This window comes from Bubalus bubalis, chromosome 21 (genome assembly GCF_019923935.1).
Source record: "Bubalus bubalis isolate 160015118507 breed Murrah chromosome 21, NDDB_SH_1, whole genome shotgun sequence".
Classification (NCBI taxonomy): domain Eukaryota; kingdom Metazoa; phylum Chordata; class Mammalia; order Artiodactyla; family Bovidae; genus Bubalus; species Bubalus bubalis.
Genome location: NC_059177.1, coordinates 618,140 through 636,308, shown reverse-complemented (window position 1 = coordinate 636,308; position 18,169 = coordinate 618,140). Strand labels below are relative to the sequence as shown.

Genomic DNA, 18,169 nt, shown 5'->3' with positions numbered 1-18,169 from the left:
GACCTTTTCCAGTCATGTGGACACTGCTGAGTTTTCCAAATTTGCTGGCATACTGAATGCAGCACTTTCACAGCATTATCTTTTAGGATTTGAAATAGCTCAACTGGAATTCCATCACCTCCACTAGCTCTGCTCGTAGTGATGCTTCCTAAGGCCCACTTGACTTCACATTCTAGGATGTCTGGCTCTAGGAGAGTGATCACACCATCATGATTATCTGGGTCTGAAGATTTTTTTTGTACAGTTCTGTGTATTCTTGTCACCTCTTCTTAATACCTTCTGCTTCTGTTAGGTCCATACCATTTCTGTCCTTTATTGAGCCCATCTTTGCATGAAATGTTCCCTTGGTGTCTGTAATTTTCTTGAAGATATCTCTAGTCTTTCCCATTCTATTGTTTTCCTCTACTTCCTTGCACTGATCACAGATGAAGGCTTTCTTATCTCTCCTTGCTATTCTTTGGAACTCTGCTTTCAAATGGGTGTATCTTTCCTTTTCTGCTTTGCTTTTCGCTTCTTCTCTTTTCACAGCTATTTGTAAGGTTTCCTCAGACAGCCATTTTTCTCTTTTGCATTTTTTTGTCTTGCAAACACCCTCTTCAAACAACACGAGAGAAAACTCTACATGTGGACATCACCAGATGGTCAACACTGAAATCAGATTGATTATGATCCTTGCAGCCAAAGATGGAGAAGCTTTATACAGTCAGCAAAAACAAGACCGGGAGCTGACTGTGGCTCAGATTATGAACTCATTATTGCCAAATTCAGACTAAAATTGAAGAAAGGAGGGAAAACCAGCAGACCATTCAGGTATGACCTAAATCAAATCTCTTACAATTATTCAGTTGAAGTGAGAAATAGATTTAAGGGATTAGATCTGATAGAGTTCCTGATGAACTATGGATGGAGGTTCGTGACATTGTAAAGGAGACAGGGATCAATACCATCCCCAAGCAAGAACACTACATAATGACAAGGCATCCATCCAAGAAGAAAACATAACAATTGTAAATATTTATGCATCAAATAAAGGAGCATCTCAATACCTAAAGTAAACACTAACAGACATAAAATGGGAAATTGACAATAACACAATAGTAATAGGGCACTTTAACACTGAACTTACACCAATGGACAGATCATCAAAACATGAAGGCATTAAGGAAACACAAGCCTTAAATGACACATTAGATGAGATGAGCATAATTGATATCATCAGGAAATTTCATGCAAATGCAGAAGAATATACTTTCTTCTCAAGGGTACATGATCATTCTCCAGGATAGACCACATCTTGGGTCACAAATCAAACCTCAGTAAATTTCAGAAAATTTAAATTGTATCAAGCATCTTTTCTGACCACAACGATATGAAACTAGATACCAATTAAAAGAAAACAACTGTAAAAAGCACAAACACATGAATATTAAATAATACATTTCTAAATAAGCAACAGGTTGCTGAAGAAATATAAAGGGAAATGAAAAAATCCCTAGAAACAAATGACAACTAAAACATGACAACTCAAATCTATGAGATCCAGCAAAAGCAGTTCTGAAAAGGAAGTTTATAGAAATATAATATTACCTCAAGAAACAACAAGGGCATCAAATAGACAACTTACATTTATACCTAAAACAACTAGAAAAAGATAAACAAATAAACCTCAAAATTAATAGAGGACAGTAATCATAAAGATCATAGCAGAAATAACTGAAAAAGAAATGAAGGAAACAATAGTAAAGCTTAATAAAATTAAAAGCTGGGTCTTTGAGAAAAGAAACACAATTGACAAACCATTAGCCAGACTCATCAAGAAAAAAAGGGAGAAGACTGAAATCAATGAAATTAGAAATGAAAAAGGAGAGGTTACAACAGACAATGAGAAATGAAAAGGATCATAAGAGACTATTATGAACAATTATATGCCAGTAAAATGGACAACCTGGAAGAAATGAACAGATTCTTAGGAAAGTCCAAACTTCTGAGACTGAACCAAGAAGAAACTGAAATGATAAACAAGCCAATCATAAGCACTGAAATAGAAAAACTGTGATAAAAAATCTCCCCCAAAACCAAAGTCCAGGGTCAGATGGCCTCACAGGTGAATTTTACAAAATTTTAGAGAAGAGCTATTATCTATCCTTCCGAAACTCTTTTAAAAAATTGCAGAGAAAGACAGACAAGTGGATAAGAAAGCTGTGGTACATATACACAGTGGAAAAATAGTCAGCTATTAAAAAGAATGTATTTTAATCAGTTCTAATGAGATGGATGAAACTGGAGCCTATTATACAGAGTGAAGTAAGTCAGAAAGAAAAACACCAATACAGTATATCAACACATATATATGGAATTTAGAAAGATGGTATCAATGACCCTATATGCGAGACAGCAAAAGAGACACAGATGCAAAGAACAGACTTTTGGACTCTGTGGGAGAAGGCAAGGGTGGGATGATTTGAGAAAATAGCATTGAAACATGTATATTATCATAAGTGAAACAGATCGCCAGTCAGGGTTTGATGCATGAGAAAGGGTGCTCAGGGCTGGTGTACTGGGATGACCCTTGAGGGATGGGATGCAGAGGGAGGTCAGAGGCGGGTTCAGGATGGAGAACACATGTACACCCATGGCTCATTCATAGCAATGTATAGCAAAACCCACTACAATATTGTAAAGTAATTAGCCTCCAATTAAAATAAATAAAATTTTTAAAATAAAATAAAGTAAAATAAATAAAGGTTTTAAAAAATAAAATAAAATAAATTAAAAAATAAAAAATTGCAGAGGAAGGAACATTTCCAAACTCATTCTGTGAGACCACCATCACCATGATACCAAAACCAGATAAAGAGAACACAAAAAAATTACAGGCAAATATCATTGATGAACATAGATTCAAAAATCCTCAACAAAATTCCAGGAAACAGAATTCAACAACACACTAAAAAGATTGTATAACCATGATCAAGTTGGGTTTATCTAAGGGATGCAAGGATTCTTCAATATACACAAATCAATCAATGGGATATACCATATTAAAATTACCATATTAAGAAATTAAAAGATAAAAATCATAGGATAATCTCAATAGATGCAGAAAAAGCTTTTGACAAAATTCAGTACCCATGTATGACAAAAACTCCTTAGAAAATGGGCATAGAAGGAAACTACCTCAAAGTAATAAAAGCCATATACAATAAACCTACAGCAAACATTTTCAAAGGTGAAAAACTAAAAGTATTTCCACTAAGATCAGAACTAAGACAACAGTGCTCACTCTCATCACTATTGTTCAACATAGTTTTGGAAGTCCCAGCCATGGCAATCATAGAAGAAAAAGAAATTAAAAGAATCCAGTCTGGAAAAGAGGTAAACTCTCACAGTTTGCAGACAACATTCAGTTCAGTTCAGTTCAGTTCAATCGCTCAGTCGTGTCCAACTCTTTGCAACCCCATGAATTGCAGCACGCCAGGCCTCCCTGTCCATCACCAACTCCTGGAGTTCACTCAGACTCACATCCATCGAGTCAGTGATGCCATCCAGCCATCTCATCCTCTGTTGTCCCCTTCTCTTGCCCCTCAATCCCTCCCAGCATCAGAGTCTTCCAATGAGTCAACTCTTCGCATGAGGTGGCCAAAGTACTGGAGTTTCAGCTTTAGCATCATTCCTTCCAAAGAAATCCCAGGGCTGATCTCCTTCAGAATGGACTGGTTGGATCTCCTTGCAGTCCAAGGGACTCTCAAGAGTCTTCTCCAACACCACAGTTCAAAAGCATCAATTCTTCGGCACTCAGCCTTCTTCACAGTCCAACTCTCACACTATACATTAAAAACCCTAAACATGCCACCAAAAAATTACTAGAGCTAATCAGTGAATTTGGTAAAGCAGCAGGATACAAAATCAAATCACTTGCATTCCTATACACTAACAATGAAAAATCAAAAAGAGAAATTAAGGAAACAATCCCATTCACCATTGCAACAATAAGAACAAAATACCTACAAATAAACCTATTTAAGGAGACAAAAGAGCTATATACAGATAACTGTAAGGCACTGATGAAAGATAACAGAGATGACATAGACAGATGAAAGGATATTCCATGCTCCTGTTTTGGAAGAATCAATATTGTGAAAATAACTCTACTAAAAAATGCAATCTACAGGTTCAATACAATCCCTAATTTACCAATGGTGTTTTTCATAGAACTAGATAAAAAAATTTCACAATTTGTATGGAAACACAAAGCAATCCTGAGAGAAAAGAATGGAGCTGGAGTAATCAACCTTCCTGATTTCAGACTATACTACAAATCTAAAATCATCAAGACAGTATGGTACTGGTATAAAATAAGAAATATAGACCAATGGAACAACATGCAAAGCCTAGAGATAAACCACACACCTATGGGCATCTTATTTTTGACAATGAAAGCAAAATATACACTAGAGAAAAGACAGTCTCTTCAATAAGTGGTTCTGGGAAAACTGGACAGCAACAGGTAAAAGAATGAACTTAGGACACTTCCTAACACCATACACAAAGATAAACTCAAAATGCATTACCTAAATAAAGACCAGAAGCTATAAAACTCTTAGATGAAATCATAGGCAGAACACCCTATGACATAAATCACAGCAAGGTCCTCTGTAACCCATCTCCTAGAACAATGGAAATAAAAATAAACAAATGGGAACTAATTAAACTTAAAAGATTTTGCACAGCAAAGGAAACTATAAACCAAGTGAAAAGACAAACCTCAGAATAGGAGAAAATAGTAGCAAATGAAACAACTGACAAAGGATTAATTTCCAAAATATACAAGTAGTTCATGCAACTCATCAGAAAAACAGCTAATCAAAGAGTGGGTGGAAGTCCCAAATGGACATTTCTCCAAAGAAGACATACAGATGGCTAATAAACACATTAAAAGATGTTCAACGTCACTCATTATTAGAGAAATGAAAATCAAAACTATAATAAGATATCACCTCACACTGGTCAGAATGGCCATCATCAAAAAGTCTACAAACAAAAAATGTTGGATAGGGTGTGGAGAAAAGGGAAGCCTCTTGCGCTGTTGGTGGGAATGTAAATTGATCCAGCCACTATGGAAGATGGTATGGAGATTCCTTAAAAAGACAGGAATATAACCACCATATGACCTAGCAATCCCACTACTGCATATACCCTGAGGAAACCAAAATTGAAAAAGACACATGTACCCCAATGTTCACTGCAGCACTATTTACAATAGCTAGAACATGCAGGCAAGCAACCTTAATGTCCATCAACAGATGAACAGATAAAGAAGTTGTGGCACATATATACAGTGGAATATTACTCAGCCATAAAAAGGAATGCATCTGAGTCAGTTCTAATGAGGTGGATGAACCTAGAGTATATTATACAGAATGAAGTAAGTCAGAAAGATAAAAACATCGTATACTAATGCATATACACGGAATCTAGAAAGATGGTACTGATGAACCTATTTGCAGGGCAGCATTGGAGACACAGACAAAGAGAACAGACTTACAGACACAGAGGAGGGGAGGAGAGAGTGAGAAGTGTGGAGAGAATAACATGGAAACCTATATTATCATATGTAAAATAGATAGCCAATGGGAATTTTCTATATGACTCAGAGAACTCAAACAAGGGCTCTGTATCAACCTAGAGGGGTGGGATGGGGAGGGATATGGGAGGGAGGTTCAAGAAGGAGGGGATACATGTATACGTATGGCTGATTCATGCTAATGTTTCACATAAAACAACAAAATTCTATAAAGCAATTATCCTTCAACTAAAAAATAAATAAATGTTTAAAAATCTACAAAAAAAAAATGCTGGAGAGGGTGTGGAGAAAAGGAAACCTTTTTGCACTGTCGGTGGGAATATATATTGATACAGCCACTATGGAAGACAGTATGGAGATTCCTTTAAAAACTAGGAATAAAGCTACCATATGACCCAACAATCCCACTACTGGGCATATACCATGAGGAAACCAAAACTGGAAAAGTCATACATACCCCAATATTCATTGCAGAACTATTTACAATAGCTAGGACATGGAAGCTACTACCTAGATGTTCACTGACAGATGAATGGATAAAGAAGCTGTGATACATGTATACAACAGAATATTACTCAGCTATAAAAAGACCACATTTGACTCAATTCTAATGAAGTGGATGAACTTAGAGCCTATTACATAGAGTGAAGTAAGTCCGAAAGAGAAAAACAAATATCGAAGATTAATGCATATATATGGAATCTAGAAAGATGCTACTGATGAACCTATTTGCAGGGCAGCAATGGAGACACAGACATAGAGAAAAGACTTGTAGATATGGGAGAGGGTGGAGCAGCGAGTGGGACAAATGGAGACAGTAGTATGGAAACATATACACTACCATATGTAAAATAAATAGCCAGTGGCAATTTGCTATATGATTCACGGAACTTGAACCGAGGCTCTGTGACAACTTAGAGGGGTGGGATGTGATGGGAAGTTGGAAGGAGGTTCAAGCAGGAGGGGACATACGTACACCATGGCTGATTTATGTTGATGTATGGTGGAAACCAACACAATATTGTAAAGCAATTTTTTTAAAAAGCACTAAAGCTTTGCAAGGAAAATTCACTGTACCAAGAACCAAATCTTCTCCCTGTTATCCCACAACCACTTTTCTTCAAGATGACAACTCTGTAATTAGAACCAAAACCCTTTGCTGCTGCTTTATCTTTCAAGTACATTTTGTCTTTCTGCAGCTGCGGAGTATTTCTGCCAGGACTACACCCTGTGGGGCACTAAGGACTCCTGCTTTTTGATATGAAACCAAGGCAGAAAAACTGGCCCTTTACCTGTATTCCATTCCCAACCACAGCCCAGCAACTTTCTCCACACACACTGATCTCTTCAAGATTAAAAACTGAAGAAAGACAGGTAAGAAAAGTATACATCTTGGCCAGTTAAGAAATAACCCTATTTGCTATTATGTATAGTATTCCCTGCCCAATCTCCCCATATACTAGAAAATAGTTTCTGCTATAACAATTATATGCATTACTAAAATTTTTCATGTTTAACAAAATTCAATACAAGGGTTTTTGGGGAAAAATTGCTTTGATGCATTCCACTTGAAACTTACGGAACTTCAAAACATAGTAAAAAATATTAATTGATAATCTAGACAGTTAATCCTGGTGTGTCGGTGGAGCTAGTGGCTTCCAGGGCAGATATTTAAAATACAGAAAAACAAATACAGCAATGCTTTAATAAAAGCAATACTGGCATGGGCTGAGGGCACAGGAAGAGGCGTAATCTGCAGACATGCAAGGCTGACTGCACCTGCCTAGAGAGGTGCCAGGGCCAGGTGACCCTTGTGATCACTGTCATCTCTCCTCTTTCTCTCACACTCACAGCAGAACTAAGTACTTTTTCCTGCCCTATTCAAATACAAAATTCTTTCCTACCACCTCTGCTCCCTTTGGCTAGGAAGATTTGTATAAATCAATATAATGTTGGCCTTGTTTAGATATTCTGCCCTCACCAATCACATACAAGCTAACATGCCTCACAGAACAGAGCACTCAGGATTCTACACTGTCCTCAGAGCAGCTGGTCTGAATCCTTAGGGAGGCTGCCTGCTCATTCAGGGGCACAGGCAAGTGAAACCAGGGCTAGAGGCCTCCCAAGGCTGGGTTTGCCCCTTCCCCTAACCACTCCTGTGATCTATGAAAGAAATAATTCTCAGAGAAAGATGTGATCACAGATAAGTGCAAATACTTACATATAATAAGTGGGATAGAGTCCTTCAAAATACCAGCAATGTTTTTTGGCCTCTGTGCACTGGAAATAGAAGGAAGAAAAGATTTGTCAGTGAAAACTCATTTGCATACTGTTAAGAAGATCTCATGCAAAAAAACAAGGAAGGATGAGTGGAAGCAGCTTAAAGTGTGAGAAGCAGGCATTGGTGGGACAATGAACCAGAGGGAGATTCACCTGCTACATGACTTTCTATTTCTTCAAAATTTTTGAAACAGAAGAAAATATCTCTTTCCCTATCATTTTTCTAGCTTTTCTAAGTACAAGGGGATGAATAATTCATTAAAATGCAAATTTAAAACAATCCATATTTTTAAAATTCACTTGGTGTGATACTTCAAATATCTAAAGATGCTATAAATAATTACACAGATTCTCCCTACTTTTGTTTTTGAAAAACATCTCCCAGAGTTTTACCATTTCTACATCTTTATATTTCAGGATATAGTGACTCTCGAACAACATGGTGGTTCGGAGCACCCACCCTCCACAGAGTTGAAAATTCACGTAGAAATTATGGGTCAGCCCTCCATCACCATGGTTCCACAGATCATGTAGTGTTATTGTATTTACTATTGAAAAAAAAATCACGTGTAAGTGGAGCCATGCAGTTCAAACCCATATTGTTCACGGGTCTCAGTTCAGTTCAGTTCAGTCGCTCAGTAGTGTCCGACTCTTTGCAACCCCATGAATCACAGCACACCAGGCCTTGCTGTCCATCAACATCTCCCAGAGTTCACCCAAACTCACATCCATCGAGTCAGTGATGCCAGCCAGCCATCTCATCCTCTGTCGTCCCCTTCTCCTCCTGCCCCCAATCCCTCCCAGCATCAGGGTCTTTTCCAATGAGTCAACTCTTCACATGAGGTGGCCAAAGTATTGGAGTTTCAGCCTCAGCATCAGTCCTTCCAATGAACACCGAGGACTGGTCTCCTCTAGGATGGAATGGTTGTATCTCCTTGCAGTCCAAGGGACTCACAAGAGTCTTCTCCAGCACTACAGTTCAAAAGCATCAATTCTTCGGTGCTCAGCCTTCTTCACAGTCCAACTCTCACATCCACACATGACCACTGGAAAAACCATAGCCTTGACTAGATGGACCTTTGTTGGCAAAGTAATATCTCTGCTTTTTATATGCCATCTAGGTTGGTCATAACTCTCCTTCCAAAGGTCTACAGTATTCCAAAAGGCATATTCCCCAGTGGGCATCTATGCCTGCCAGACTCTGTGAGACAGAATAGACCTGATACAATCAGTGGGGGCCCTGCCCTCGTTCATTCCCAGGGATGAGAAAGATGGAAGAGGGGGACAAGGAGGGACTTCTCTGTGCTTTCCAAGGAAGTTGAGGCTGAATTTTCCAGATGGCAGGGCTGAGCAGATGTGATACCACGCTAGCGGGTTCAGTATCTCAAACACCTGACAAGTGACAGGAAGCCAGTGGCACCAACTGCAAGTAAGAGCTCCAACCAGAAATGCTCTGACCGAGCTGAGCAAGGCTTTTCTAAAATTACTCCACTCATGCCATTATTTTAAAAAAATACACAACTTCCTACCTTCATAACCCAGTTCATTGCTCCCATATGTAAATAACACCTTCAAAATATTACAATGCAAAAGTACCAGCAGGAAAAGGCACAGTGAAAACAAAGCTTTCTTTGGGCAAGGCAGGGACCAACTGTGTTGTTCACCCCCCTTTCCCGGGGTATATGCTGATGCCCTTCTACCTCAGTCTGCCTGATAGCTGTAGAAGGTCAGAAAGTGAAAGTGAAAGTGAAGTCGCTCAGTTGTGTCCGACTCTTTGCGACTCAGTGGACTGTAGCCTACCAGACTCCTCCATCCATGGGATTCTCCAGGCAAGAATATTGGAGTGGGTTGCCATTTCCTTCTCCAAGAAGGTCAGAAACACACCCCAAATCTACAGCAGAACGCCAAGGGAGAGGGGAGTATGAATGCTATGTGTTAGGCTGGCTAAATTCAATGAGTTATGAAAAGAGCATGAAACACTGGATTTTTAAATGTATATGTATGTTTTAAGATTGGAGAAGGAAATGGCAACCCACTCCAGTGTTCTTGCCTGGAGAATCCCATGGATGGAGGAGCCTGATAGGCTACAGTCCACTGGGTCACAAAGAGTCAGACACGACTGAGCAACTAAGACACTCAGAAGCACATTTGGGCAGCCCGAAATGACTCAGCTTCATTAATGGAAAATGAGTTTAATTTAGACTAGGTTAGCTCTTGTCCAATTTAAGAAATGAAGTTCAGACAGCTAAAGAAATCAATTTATTTTGTCAAGGAAGAGCAATTCCAGGTCTGTACCCTAAGTTACAATTCATTTCACTAGAGACTTCTATAATAAACTGAGAAACCAGGTCTCATTTCCAGGTGGCATTTCCAATGTCTCTTCTTCATTCTCCATCACCACTAGAGACAGACACACTTTCTTGGAATTCGACACTCAAGTTCCACACACAGTCAAGAAATGATGTCCCTAATGCCAGTCCTAAAACTCGGGAGACCAGAGCCAAGTCCAAGCCCCCACTTATTGCTGCTCTGGTCACCCACATGGGCATCTCACCGGAGACTCAGACCCACGGATCCAGGAGAAGGGCCAGCAATGCCTCAGCAGTCAGGGCATGAGATGCTCCCCTCGGCATCTGCTGTGGGACAGTCCTTTACCTGAAGACCTCCTATTCAAAGCAGCCACATTTTTGGACCCAAGCACCACATCTCCTAACTCTTAAGATAACAACAAAAATAGTATCATTGTTGCCTTTTAGGATTTTTTTCTTGGTGTGTCAATATGAGGAAGGCCATTTTACAGATTAAACACCGGGACCCCTCATGGGTGTCTTGCTCAAAGCCACATTTCTTTACAGCATGGTTTCTCAACATTACCCTGAAGAACTTCCTTTGCCCACCTCCCATGTCCCCATGTTGTATGACTGGAGGACAGACTGACATTAGATCTGCTCCCAGTTCCACCATCAGCAGGTGAGAGGCTTGGGAAGGTAGGTTCCCAGTTTGGGCCTCCTCTGAACTTAGCAGCAGCGCGGGTGGTATGAAGATGCACACGCACGTCTTGCAGAACCCATGGGAGCATGAGCTTCAGAGCTACTGCAGGTTAAATAACAACTTGAATTGTGAGACAGCACAACTCTCAGACACTCCCACATGTGGCTGTTGGGAAGGAAAAGCAATCTCTGCAAAACTATGGTTCCATTCCTCTTTCACGGATTCCCTCTCCACAAAGATGGAACACCACATGCACAAGGTTATGTACTGTGGTATTATTTCTAATAATGAAATTCTTGAAACAATGCAAATACATACTCATAGCAGGCTGATCAGATAGAGAACAGTATGTCCATACAATGGAGGACTAAGCAGCCAACAAGAATGAAGTTTCTCAGAACCTGAATGAAATGATTTCCACAATGCAGTGCTGTGAAAAAGCAATATTAAGAAGGGCACATGTAGCACACTAATTTTTATGGAAAAGGAAACTTGTACATTTGGTTAACTTTTTTACAAAAAGAACCACAGGAAACGTATAGTGAAAAGTAATGAGAATACTTGTCCTGTAGGGGAGGTGGCAGAGGAGTGACAGAGGCTGGGGCAGGAATGGGGATTCTGTGAGTATACTTTTTTTTTTTTTTTGCCACACTGCGTAGCATGCAGGATCTTAGTTCCCTGACCAGGGATCAAACTTGTGCCCCCTGTAGTAGAAGTACAAAGTCTTAACCATTGGACCATCAAGAAAGTCCCCAAGTATACTGTTTTATATAGGTTGATTTTTGAATCATGTAAATGTTTTTCATATTCAAAAAACAAAGTCTGGAGAAGGAAATGGGAACCCACTCCAGTATTCTTGCCTGGAGAATCTCATGGACAGAGGAGGCTAGCAGGCTATAGTCACTGGGGTTGCAAAAGTGTCAGGCACAACTTAGTGACTAAACAACACAACGCTTAAATTGTACAATATGATGCATTTTAATATATGTTCAAAAGCAGAGACATTACTTTGCCAACAAAGGTTCGTCTAGTCAAGGCTATGGTGTTTCCTGTGGTCATGTATGGATGTGGAAGTTGGACTGTGAAGAAGGCTGAGCGCCAAAGAATTGATGCTTTTGAACTATGGTGTTGGAGAAGACTCTTGAGAGTCCCTTGGACTGCAAGGAGATCCAACCAGTCCATTCTAAAGGAGATCAGCCCTGGGATTTCTTTGGAAGGAATGATGCTAAAGCTGAAACTCCAGTACTTTGGCCACCTCATGTGAAGAGTTGACTCATTGGAAAAGACTCTGATGCTGGGAGGGGTTGGGGGCAAGAGGAGAAGGGGACAACAGAGGATGAGATGGCTGGATGGCATCACTGACTCGATGGACGTGAGTCTGAGTGAACTCTGGGAGTTGGTGATGGACAGGGAGGCCTGGCGTGCTGCGATTCATGGGGTCGCAAAGAGTCTGACACGACTGAGCAACTGATCTGATCTGATCTGATCTGATGTGTACCTATAATATCACAAAATTAAGGTAATGAACATATCATTACCCACAAAAATTTTCTTACACCCGTTAATGATCTCTTCTTGTCCTCCCTATCCAGATGCAACTATTGATTTATTTCATTTCATAATACATTAGTTTGAATTTTCTAGAATTTTATATGAATGTAATACAGTATGAGGTTTTTTTTTTTTTTTTTACCTTCTGTCAGTAAGCATAATTGTTTTGAGATTATTTACTGTTGTTGGGACTATCAATATATTATTCCTTTTTGCATTGAGTAATGTTTCCCTGTGTATGGATGTTATACAGTTGCTTATCCATCAATTATTAACGAACATTTAGGTTGTTTCCATGGCTTCCCCTGGTGGCTCAGATGGTAAAGAATCTGCCCGCAATGTGGGTGACCCAGGTTCGATCCATGCATTGGGAAGATCCCCGGAGAAGGAAATAGCAACTCACTCCAGTATTCTTGCCTGGAGAATTCCATGGACAGAGGAGCCTGGTGGGCTACAGTCCATGGGGTCACAAAGAGTTGGACACAGCTCAGTGAGTAACACACTAGGTTGTTTCCAGTTTCTTTTTAAAATAAAGCATATTTGAAACAAAAAGAAAAGAAAAAAGTATGGGGAGGGAGGAGGGAGGAGGGTTCAGGATGGGGAACACATGTATACCTGTGGTGGATTCATTTTGATATTTGGCAAAACTAATACAATTATGTAAAGTTTAAAAATAAAATTAAAAAAAAAAGAATATGCAAAAAAAAAAAGAAAAAAGTAAAGTCAAAAAGGATTTTTTTGAAAATCCACTTTCCATAATATCATATATGGAACGAGTCACCAGTCCAGGTTTGATGCACGATACTGGATGCTTGGGGCTGGTGCACTGGGACGACCCAGTGGGATGGTATGGGGAGGGAGGAGGGAGGAGGGTTCAGGATGGCAACACATGTATACCCGTGGCGGATTCATTTCGATATTTGGCAAAACCAATACAATATTGTAAAGTTTAAAAATAAAATAAAATTTAAAAAAAAAAGAAAGAAATACTTCCAAAAAAAAAAAACAATCCACTTGGGAAAGCTTGAAGAAATTCCCTGAGTTCCATCATGGAGCTCCTCCTACACAGGCTACCACTTTGTTGAGAGCAACCACACAGAGGAAGGTGGGATTAACACAAGAGACTTACAAAAATGCCCTCCCCTCCTGCTGCCCAAAGATACCAAGGTCGCCCTTTTCTGCCCACTCTTGCTCAGACCATCCCTAGTCTCTTCTCAGCATTTGCTGGGTGTCTAGTAAATCCATTGGTGCTTGTTGACTATTTTGGCGATGACCTTTCATCACATATCACTAAAGCCACTCAAATAAGATCTATTTTTTAAATAGTAACCCACTTTGTTCCTTTATAAAATATTCTCTAAGAAAATGTTGCAGTTATATTTCCTGAGACAGAAGAGAAAAATCTCTGTTAAATTGAGCTAGCTACATAACATTTAAATTCTTGAAATTTGCTAATATCCAGGCAACTTCTTCACTACTTTTGGATGCCGGACTTTTACAACAGCTTCTATCAATAGAGCAACAACACATATATATGGTACCTCACAAAAGTTAACACATCATTATATCATTTTACAGCTGAATAATATGAAGAACACAAGTCATGTTTCATTAATTGTAAGACAGTTTCATTAAATGTAAAACTCAATGAGGACTGGGGAGTCCTGATCCTTTCCACTGTTGAGTCTCCTCCAGTAAAAGCTGGTTAACTGAGCACCAGTGTTAAAGTCACCTTGCACAAGCCCCTGAGAGACCTAGAGGTAAAAATGGAGATTAGGTTCTCCAGGGAGGAAGTGCAGAGGGAGATTTCTGCTGGAACCCACCCAGGATGGACAGCCAGTTTCTACCAAGTGGAAGTCTACCAGCAGAGCCACAGTTAGCCTACTGATTCCAGTTTCCAAATCAGCATAAACACCAAAATTCAGGGTGTTTCCAGATAGCTCAAGCATTGCAGATGTGGTCAAAATGGGCATTTGTAAAGTGAGGGTGCTTTCCAGAATGCTCCCCAACAGTGCTGGGCTGTCAGAGGCAAGCCCACAGACAGGCAGATGGCAGCATGGCGAAAAGTAGGAAGAAGGCACTGTGCCAGGCTCCACTGCACCGGGGCCAGGATGAATCCACCCATAGAGGAAGGATGGATTAAAACCTAAAGAACTGTATTCCAATTCTGACGGCCACTCACCAACCACGCTGTCAGTTGGCCTGGCTCTCAGCATCCTTTCTTCTAAAGTAGGATGGACTCTCATCCCTGCTGGATGCATGAGAGAGCTTGATGAACTAATTGAGACTGAATACCTCAAAATGCCTGGCCAGACCAGGGAATGGCTCCAGGAATCCCACAGCCAGTTAGCACTCTATTTGGAAATATGCATCCTGAAGCCAGCTTTCTTAATTCTCTGGAACAAATGACTTCTAAGGCTTATTTTCACTGTGATCATTTATCATTTAAGAAAAAGCAAAATGGCCTGAAAACAAAGATTCTAAATACATAAATACATTTTGGAAAACTGTGGTACAGTTTTCTAAAATCTCCTTAAAAGAATAAGCCCCTTCCCAAAAAGAGTTTGAAAAGTAAACAAGGGAAAAAAAAAAAAAAAACATTTCAGGGTTTTATGTCTACCTCCAAAAGTAGCTCAACCCATTCTATAAAGATATTACCATGACTTCTTAAAAACTGACCATCTACTGAAACAGAAAATACATCTGTTAGGAGAGATAAGCCAGCTACTTGCTGTCACTGACGGTGTCCTCGACAGCCAGGATGCTCCTCCACGTTCTGGGCAAACAGTGGGCCTTCAATGAGCTCACAGAAGCACTAGAATAGAGCTATCTATTTCCTGAAGAGAGAGTGGAGAGTAGCAACCTTCAATTTATAAACTATTGACAAAGTAGAACCTGCAGGAATGCAAGAAAACATTTACTGTCAGGCACAATCCAAGTGAGAGAATCTTAAGATTTAAACTGGAAAGGCTTGTAAGTTGTCTGTACTCAGGAAAGAATCCTAGCGGTCTGTCATTCAAGGACTATGATATTATTATAAATGTAGTTAAGCCCTCCTAAATATTGTTATCCATAGTGAGCCAAGAACAGGCCCCAAAGAACAAATCCTTGCTAATCTCAAATGATAATCCTCATATTAACAGAAATTATTCTACATCTATCTCCACTATATAGGAAGAATCATGATGCCACTGTTTGATAAAATTGAACATCCTTTTTCTGTTCCAAATTCAAAGAATCAGTACCACAATACTGATCAAGTTCATAGATCAGTACCACAATACTGATCAACTTTGAGAGAAATGACCTGTGACTTTGGACACATGGTGGTCAAGAGCAAGCTCTAAGGTATTCAAAGCACTGAGGAGTTTATCTAAATTCTGTCTTCCTCCTGTTCAGTGGAGGCTGCATTGGGATCTCTGAATAGCAAACTGGCAAATGAGGGCTTCACTAACAGAATTAATCCCACCTGGAAAGTAAGTACCCTTGTTTCACTTATTGTGGTAATAACTTTAGGTGGTCTGTTATGGACCAATAAGTACACAATCTGCTGTGAGACGGTGGCAGGGGGTCCCCAAGAAAATCAGCCTGATGACTCTCTCCATTCTGTGCTGGAACCCGGTGCTTCTTTTACTTTCATCAACATGCCTTGAGGCTGCATTCAGTTCAACCCAGTTAGCTTCAGCCCAGTTAGCCAGGGCATCCACAGTCTCATGGAGGGAGCCTCTGAGACACTGGCTGGTCTTGTGCTTAGCACCAGAGACAGAGGCACAAGGTACGGAGAGGCCCTGTTGAAGTCTGATAAAAAATTTACAAAGGGAATGCTTGATCCTTACTGGGGCAGAGCTTCCAGAGGCTAGAAAAAACCCTAATAGTGCTATCTCCTGTTCCTGTGGCCACCAGCACCCCTGTGTACCTGGTGCTGCCAGGGTCCCCACAATCCAAGCAGCTGTGCCACTTCCACGTATGGTCCTCCAACTCCTGTAGATGACCGACACACAGTTGAGATAAAACCACAGTTAAACCCCAGGGGCAGTGTGGCGAAGGAAGAGGATTGAAAACCTCCCCACCAGCTGTACAAGCTATAGATCAAATCCATACAATCTAGGTGGACTCTATCTATGGAATATATAAAAAGGACAATGAGTGTTCTCACAAAAGAAAACGCCCTAGCTCTAGCAGAGGTAGACAGTGGAGGCAAAAACACATAGGAGTAGGGCAAGATTAGAGTATGAGCTGTCCCCATGGAAGGTCCAGAGACCAGCCCAGTATTGGAGGGCCTCCTATGGATGCAGAGGTGGGCTGTGACTCACAGTGGTGAAAAGGATACCAACAGCTGAGAGCCAACAAAAATATTTATTATTATGCTTATATTTGGATTTGCTCTGGATGTTTTCTCTTCTATTTTTTGTGTTCTTGTAGTTGCTCTTTCTTTTTTTTTATTATTAACTCTGTTTAACCTTCTGATAACTTTTTTTTTTTAATCACACTTTTTATTTCCATTACATACTTCTACCTCTATGTTGGGTTTTTGGATTTCTGTGGGGTATTTTCATTTTCCTTTTTAAATTTTGTTTGTTTCTCATATTGTTCTTTTCCTGCTGTAGTTATTCTTTTATATATGTTTATATATATGTTACATATATGTATAAATGTTATATTTTATATGTATGTTTCTATATATATATTTATATATGTTTATGTATCTATTGGCTTATATGTGAAGTACATCATGCAAAATGCCAGGCTGGATGAAGTGCAAGCTGGAATTAAGATTGCCAGAAGAAATATCAATAACCTCAGATATGCAGATGACACCATGTGGCAGAAAGCAAAGAGAAACTAAACAGCCTCTTGATGAAGATGAAAGAGGAGAGTGAAAAAGCGGCTTAAAACTCTACAGTCAAAAACACTAAGATCATGTCATCTGGTCCCATCACATCATGGTAAATAGATGGCAAAATGATGGAAATAGTGACAATTTTCCTGAGCTCCAAAATCACTGCAGATGGTGACTGCAGCCATGAAATTAAGACACTTGCTCCTTGGAGAAAAGCAATGACCAACCTAGACAGTATATTAAAAAGCAGAGACAGTACTTTGCTGACAAAGATTCGTCTAGTCAAAGCTCTGGTTTTTCCAGTAGTCATGTATGGATGTGAGAGTTGGACCATAACGAAAGCTGAGTGCTGAAAAATTGATGCTCTTGAACTGCAATGTTGGAGAAGACTCTTGAGAGTCCCTTGGACTGCAAGAAGATCCAACCAGTCCATCCTAAAGGAAATCAGTCCTGAATATTCATTGGAAGGACTGATGCTGAAGCTGAAACTCCACTACTTTGGCCACCTGATGCGAAGAACTGACTCACTGGAAAAGACCCTGATGCTGGGAAAGATTGAAGGCGGGAGGAGAAGCAGACGACAGAGGATGAGATGCTTGGATGGCATCACCAACTCAATGGACATGAGTGTGAGTAAGCTCTGGGAGTTGGTGACGGCAGGGAAGCCTGGCATGCTGCAGTCTGTGGGGTTGCAAACACAACTGAGCAACCGAACTGATATATATTTATACATGTTATATACTTGTATATATGTAAAAGAATAACTACAGCAGGAAAAAAACAACATGTGTATTTTTTTTTTTCTATATAGTTCTATTTTTCTTTTGTTTTCTTCCTTTTCTCTGTTTCACCATGTTTGTTAGTTTGTTTGGCTTTCTTTGCTCTATTCCCTAGTTGGTAATCTCCTTTGGTCTTGTTTTCTG

At 39.9% G+C, this 18,169-nt stretch overlaps 1 protein-coding gene across 2 annotated transcripts in view; it reads right to left on the bottom strand.

Moving 5' to 3' along the window:
• VOPP1 (VOPP1 WW domain binding protein) overlaps positions 1–18,169 on the bottom strand; it is a 170,105-nt gene that overhangs the window by 84,209 nt on the left and 67,727 nt on the right. For both annotated transcript variants that reach the window (XM_025273022.3, XM_006074766.4), the window contains exon 2: positions 7,806–7,864. In XM_025273022.3, coding sequence (XP_025128807.1) covers positions 7,806–7,864 — 59 coding nt within the window. The remainder of the gene's footprint in view (positions 1–7,805; positions 7,865–18,169) is intronic.